The following is a 5744-nucleotide window of genomic DNA, read 5'->3' as shown; positions in this document are numbered from 1 at the left end:
ACCTGTGTGTTATCAGAGTTCAACCCCCCTGCTCTTCATTAAGTACCTGTGTGTTATCAGAGTTCAACCCCCCCTGCTCTTCCTGGACTTCCAATGGAATTTTTCGTGTTGTTTTGTTCCTAACTTATTAGGTTCCAGAACTGTAGAGTATTTCATATCTGTATCTACTCAAGGTGTAGTAACTGCCCTCTCTGATATCTGTGTTAGAATAGTATCTGTGTTAGAATAGGCAGTCTTTAATAAACACATGCTTTCTAAGATGGCCTCTTGTATTCCTATCTTTACACTGTATAAATAAGTGCTCCGCTCTGCACATTACAGACCCCAGGTCCCTTAACTCATCATTCCAATAAGGCTTGTTCAGCTTGTAAACTTTCCTGACTTGGGGGTGTATTCTTTATTCACATAATTTTTTACAATTTCAGAGTATATGATATCGCAAAATGTTTCATACCACACTTCTATATCAAATTGTGTTTCTCAACATCCAAGCTGTCATTTGATGAGTTCTCTCAGTGTGCCATTTCAGACCATAGGAAATCATTTGGCACATTTGTTTTCATACATTTAGTCCTTTGTAGGGTATGTATATTTTGCTCTGAGTGAAGCTCAGTTATCGCTCAGAAAATGTATGGCCAACAGAAAAGGTCACAAATAAAGGTCATCATTGAAGCCAGCTCAGCTGCTCAGCGGTTAACTTCAGAGTGTAATAAACGTTTGAGACATTTATATCGCAGTCAGCAATATGAGTGGATAAGATTATTGAAATACTGTACTGCTGATATGTAAGTCATAAGAATCCTACTGGACCGTTTTAGCAAACTGAAATGTGAGACGAATAAAAGCTCCTCCAGAATCTTCAATAGAACATGGGTCGTTCCAGATCATGAGCCCCTTTTGGGTAGTGAAACTTGGCAAATGAAAACGTTTTATTTCACCTAATTTTAACATTCCGTCACAAAGAGAACATGTTCAACTTAATAAAACACATGTTTTCCCATCTCAAGAGGTTCAACTAAATAAATACTTTAGTAAGAGACTCTTAAATAAGGTAACAGGGTGGACCTTAACAAGTTGGAGGTTCATCTGAAATCAGCCACGAATCCCCTTGTGACAGGCTTGCTGTGTGCAACAGGGAAGGGCAATTGAATGCAAGCTTCACAAAAATGTGTTTATTTTTTAAACATTTCTAGCCTGTCTATCTAAGGGTAACGAGGTTGACGTGTTATGCTCGATCCATTCCGTTTTCCACCACAAAACACCAGAAAATGGCCAACAAAACAACTAGCAATGATACAATTATGATGAAAACTTGGAGACATTTTGGGGTTAAGGAGGTTAAAATCTTCCTAGAAGTCACAGAGGGCACACATAGGGACATTCCAAAATGCATGAATTTTTGGCACTTTAGCAAGTCTTTATTTATATTAGAAATCAGAGCATTTCATTTAATATAACAGGCTTTTAAAAGCAATATTGGTGCACAATTTCTACTTAAAATGTCAAAGGGATGCTAAAGGGACTCATATCGACTGTCAAACTCGAGATAAATACACTACATGACCAAGAGTATGTGGACACCTGCTCGTCGACCATCTCATTCCAAAATCACCGGCACTAATATGGAGTTGGTCTCCCCTTTGCTGCTATAACAGCCTCCACTCTTCTGAGAAGGCTTTCCACTAGATGTTGGAACATTGCTGCTGGGACTTGAAGTTGGGAGATTAGCCCTGGCTTGCAGTCGGCGTTCCAATTCATCCCTAAGGTGTTCGATGGGGTTGAGGTCAGGGCTCTGTGCAGGCCAGTCAAGTTCTTCCACACCCATCTCGACAATCCACTTCTGTATGGACCTTGCTTTGTGCACGGGGTCATTGTCATACTAAAACAGGAAAGGGCATTCCCCAAACTGTTGCCACAGCCCGAACCATGAAAAAGAGCCCCAGACCATTATTCCTCCTCCACCAAACTTTACAGTTGGCACTATGCATTCAGGCAGGTAGCGCTCTCCTGGACTCCTCCAAATCCAGATTTGTCCGTCAGACTGACAGATGGTGACGCGTGATTCAACACTCCAGAAAACGCTTTTCCTCCAATGGCGGCAATCTTTACACCACTCCAGCCGACGCTTGGCATTGTGCATGGTGATCTTAGGCTTGTGTGCGGCTACCATGGAAACCCATTTCATGACCTCCTGAAAAAAAGTTATTGTGCTGACGTTGCTTCCAGATGCAGATTGGAACTCGGTGGTGAGTGTTGCAACCGAGGACAGACTATTTTTACACGCTTCAGCACTCAGCAGTGCTGTGAGCTTGTGTGGCCTACCACTTTGCGGCTGAGCCGTTGTTGCTCCTAGACGTTTCCAATTCACAATAACTGCACTTGTTGACCTGGGCAGCTCTAGCAGGGGAGAAACTTTATGAACGGACTTGTTGGAAAGGTGGCATCCTATGACGGTGCCACGTTGAAAGTCACAGAGCTCTTCAGTAAGGCCATTCTACTGCCAATGTTTGTCTATGGAGATTGCATGGCTGTGTTCTCCTGTCAGCATTGGATGTGGCTGAAACAGCCGAATGCATTCATTTGAAAGGATGTCCACATACTTGTATGTATATATAATATATTATAATATATATATAATTTAACTACACATTAGATTTAACAGTTTTATGAGCTTTAATTGACAGCCTAAATGTTTATTTTCTAGCCTTTAAATATTAATTTAATATTGTTCCACCAGGGTGATAAATCAAACTGAGCAAAGCACGAGGTAACGGCCAACTCCGTCACAAGCATGAGGTGAGGAGACAGTTCAGATGTGTTTACAAGCTAAATAATAGAAATAACAGGTGAACATATATATAAAGTTGTTGATGAGGATTAATGCACTAAAATGGAACTAAATAAGGTCAGATTAGATTTAATGAAAACTATTTTAGTTCTAGTGGGGATATATGGACTCAGTCCATTACAGTATATGAGGTTCAGTAGAAGTATCATTGGGATAAATCAAACTTTTGATATTGTCATAATTATTAGTAATGACATCTCTCATTTATGTAAATTCAGAGACAAATATGACACTAAAAAGTAATGTAATGGGAGTGTGGTGTTCCTGGAAGTGGGAGGTGCTAGTGAGACACAGAAATAAACAGGTCTCTCATCCAATCCATGTCCTTTCCCAGAGTGGTCCATAATTAACTTTTGCTTGGTTAGCACTTCCAAACAGATATAAGGAGGCTGAGGCCCCAGCATCCATAAGTCAGATACCTTCTTCCTCTGTGGTAAGACTCTCTCCACCTCCTTAGATTTTTAAATGTGTCTCATCCTTGCACTCAGCATCTGACAGGTAGCTAACTGCACTGTTTCAATTGACTTCTGCATTTCTCTTGTAAGTTTTGACAATATGCAAACAAGTGGCATTTATTTAAAAATATGTATTTTTTTATTTTGTGTTTTACTTCAAATCTGTATTAAATCTGTATCCATTTACAGTCAAAAGTGGTGCTCCTGCACTTGAAAGGGTGTTCTAGAATGTAACAGGGTTTTCAGGGGAATTTATTTGAATTCCTAACAGAATGTGTAGTAAAGTGAGTTTCCACTAGGAAAATAAAAGTTACCAGTTGCACCTGTAATTAAATTGGACATGGCTGTAATGCCCCTTCAGGGCTAAATGATAAGGCTTTAGACTTGTGTGTTTTCACAATGCTCTAATGTGTCACAGGGTTCTCCAAGAAGTACACATTCATCTGTAGGAGGGGAAAAGAAGGTGAGACACGGTTTGTCTTCACATAAAAAGTGATGAGAATATTCTGTGAGAGATATCGCTCACCCAACTCTGTTGAATGGGGAGGAAGCACCACAGAGTCAATCATGTTTCTTGTTTCATCTCTTTCCTAGTTATCCGTCACCATGAGTACGGATGCTGAGATGCAAATCTACGGCAAGGCTGCCATATACCTCCGTAAATCTGAGAAGGAGAGGATGGAGGCACAAGCCATGCCCTTTGATTCAAAGAACTCCTGCTATGTGGCAGACAAGGTGGAGCTGTACCTTAAGGGTCTGATCACTGCCAGGGCCGACGGGAAGTCTACTGTGACAGTCACGAAACCTGACGGCAGTAAGGAGGTAAGCCTGATCTGTAAAGTATTCAAATTCAAGTTTGTGCAATTACTCTAATTCTCCAATCAAGTAAATATACACATTGGCATTTGCTTTTTTGCAAACAGAATATAACCTTCAAACACATCATTTTTATCGCTGCTATTAAAAAATGACATGGAATGTCTTATGTTGACTAGTCAACAATCACCAGATATGTGTCAGTGGTTGATAACAAATTAGTTGGATTAATGTGGATATGCATTTTTTTACGATTAAACGTGTATTTAATGAGCAACAAGCATTCAGTCATGTCCACTTTGATCTGCGTGTAATCTACATTTCTGACTGTTTCAGGAAGGAAAAGAGTTCAAAGATGCAGACATCTATGAGATGAACCCCCCTAAGTACGACAAGATTGAGGACATGGCCATGATGACCTACCTGAATGAAGCCTCTGTGTTGTATAACCTCAAAGAGCGTTATGCAGCATGGATGATCTATGTAAGAAACCTGCACATACAAACTCACACATACATGTACATAATAAACACACACATACATGAACATAATAAATACTCACATACAGTACTACACATAAATGAATGGTAGAAACCAAAACATATCAATACAATAGACCCAAATCAGTTTACCAAAGTACACCCACATCCTCACATAAATCCAGGAAAAAGTACATCTGACTTTACTAATCCACAAATGTAATTATGCTTTCATCCAGACCTACTCTGGGCTCTTCTGTGCCACGGTGAACCCCTACAAGTGGCTCCCTGTGTACGACGAAGAGGTTGTCAACGCCTACAGAGGGAAAAAGAGGATGGAGGCTCCACCCCATATCTTCTCCGTCTCTGACAACGCCTTTCAGTTCATGATGATTGGTACGATATCTCATGGATGGAGGAATGGATGGTTGTGATGGATGGATGGAGAGCTGTGATGGATGGATGGATAGTTGTGATGGATGGATGGATGGAGAGCTGTGATGGATGGATGGAGAGTTGTGATGGATGGATGGATGGAGAGCTGTGATGGATGGATGGATGGATAGTTGTGATGGATGGATGGAGAGCTGTGATGGATGGATGGAGAGTTGTGATGGATGGATGGATAGTTGTGATGGATGGATGGATAGCTGTGATGGATGGATGGAGAGCTGTGATGGATGGATGGATAGTTGTGATGGATGGATGGAGAGCTGTGATGGATGGATGGAGAGCTGTGATGGATGGATGGAGAGTTGTGATGGATGGATGGAGAGCTGTGATGGATGGATGGAGAGTTGTGATGGATGGATGGATAGTTGTGATGGATGGATGGATGGAGAGCTGTGATGGATGGATGGAGAGCTGTGATGGATGGATGGAGAGCTGTGATGGATGGATGGAGAGCTGTGATGGATGGATGGAGAGTTGTGATGGATGGATGGATAGTTGTGATGGATGGATGGAGAGTTGTGATGGATGGATGGATAGCTGTGATGGATGGATGGAGAGCTGTGATGGATGGATGGATAGTTGTGATGGATGGATGGAGAGCTGTGATGGATGGATGGAGAGCTGTGATGGATGGATGGAGAGCTGTGATGGATGGATGGAGAGCTGTGATGGATGGATGGATAGTTGTGATGG

The 5744-nt window shown here is 41.4% G+C and overlaps 1 protein-coding gene across 1 annotated transcript; it reads left to right on the top strand.

Moving 5' to 3' along the window:
• Positions 1-3201: 3201 nt before the first annotated feature.
• Positions 3202-4994, top strand: LOC129850721 (myosin-4-like; the record flags this gene model as incomplete). The annotated part of the gene is made up of 5 exons (XM_055916980.1): positions 3202-3281; positions 3722-3766; positions 3898-4125; positions 4456-4602; positions 4838-4994. Coding segments are annotated over exons 3-5 (520 nt in total), but the record flags the coding sequence as incomplete, so codon positions are not given.
• Between the last annotated feature and the right edge of the window lie 750 nt (positions 4995-5744).

Source organism: Salvelinus fontinalis, unplaced genomic scaffold (assembly GCF_029448725.1).
Source record: "Salvelinus fontinalis isolate EN_2023a unplaced genomic scaffold, ASM2944872v1 scaffold_2217, whole genome shotgun sequence".
NCBI lineage: Eukaryota > Metazoa > Chordata > Actinopteri > Salmoniformes > Salmonidae > Salvelinus > Salvelinus fontinalis.
The sequence above is the reverse complement of the archived record's forward strand: the minus strand, read 5'-3'. Positions and strand labels throughout refer to the sequence as shown.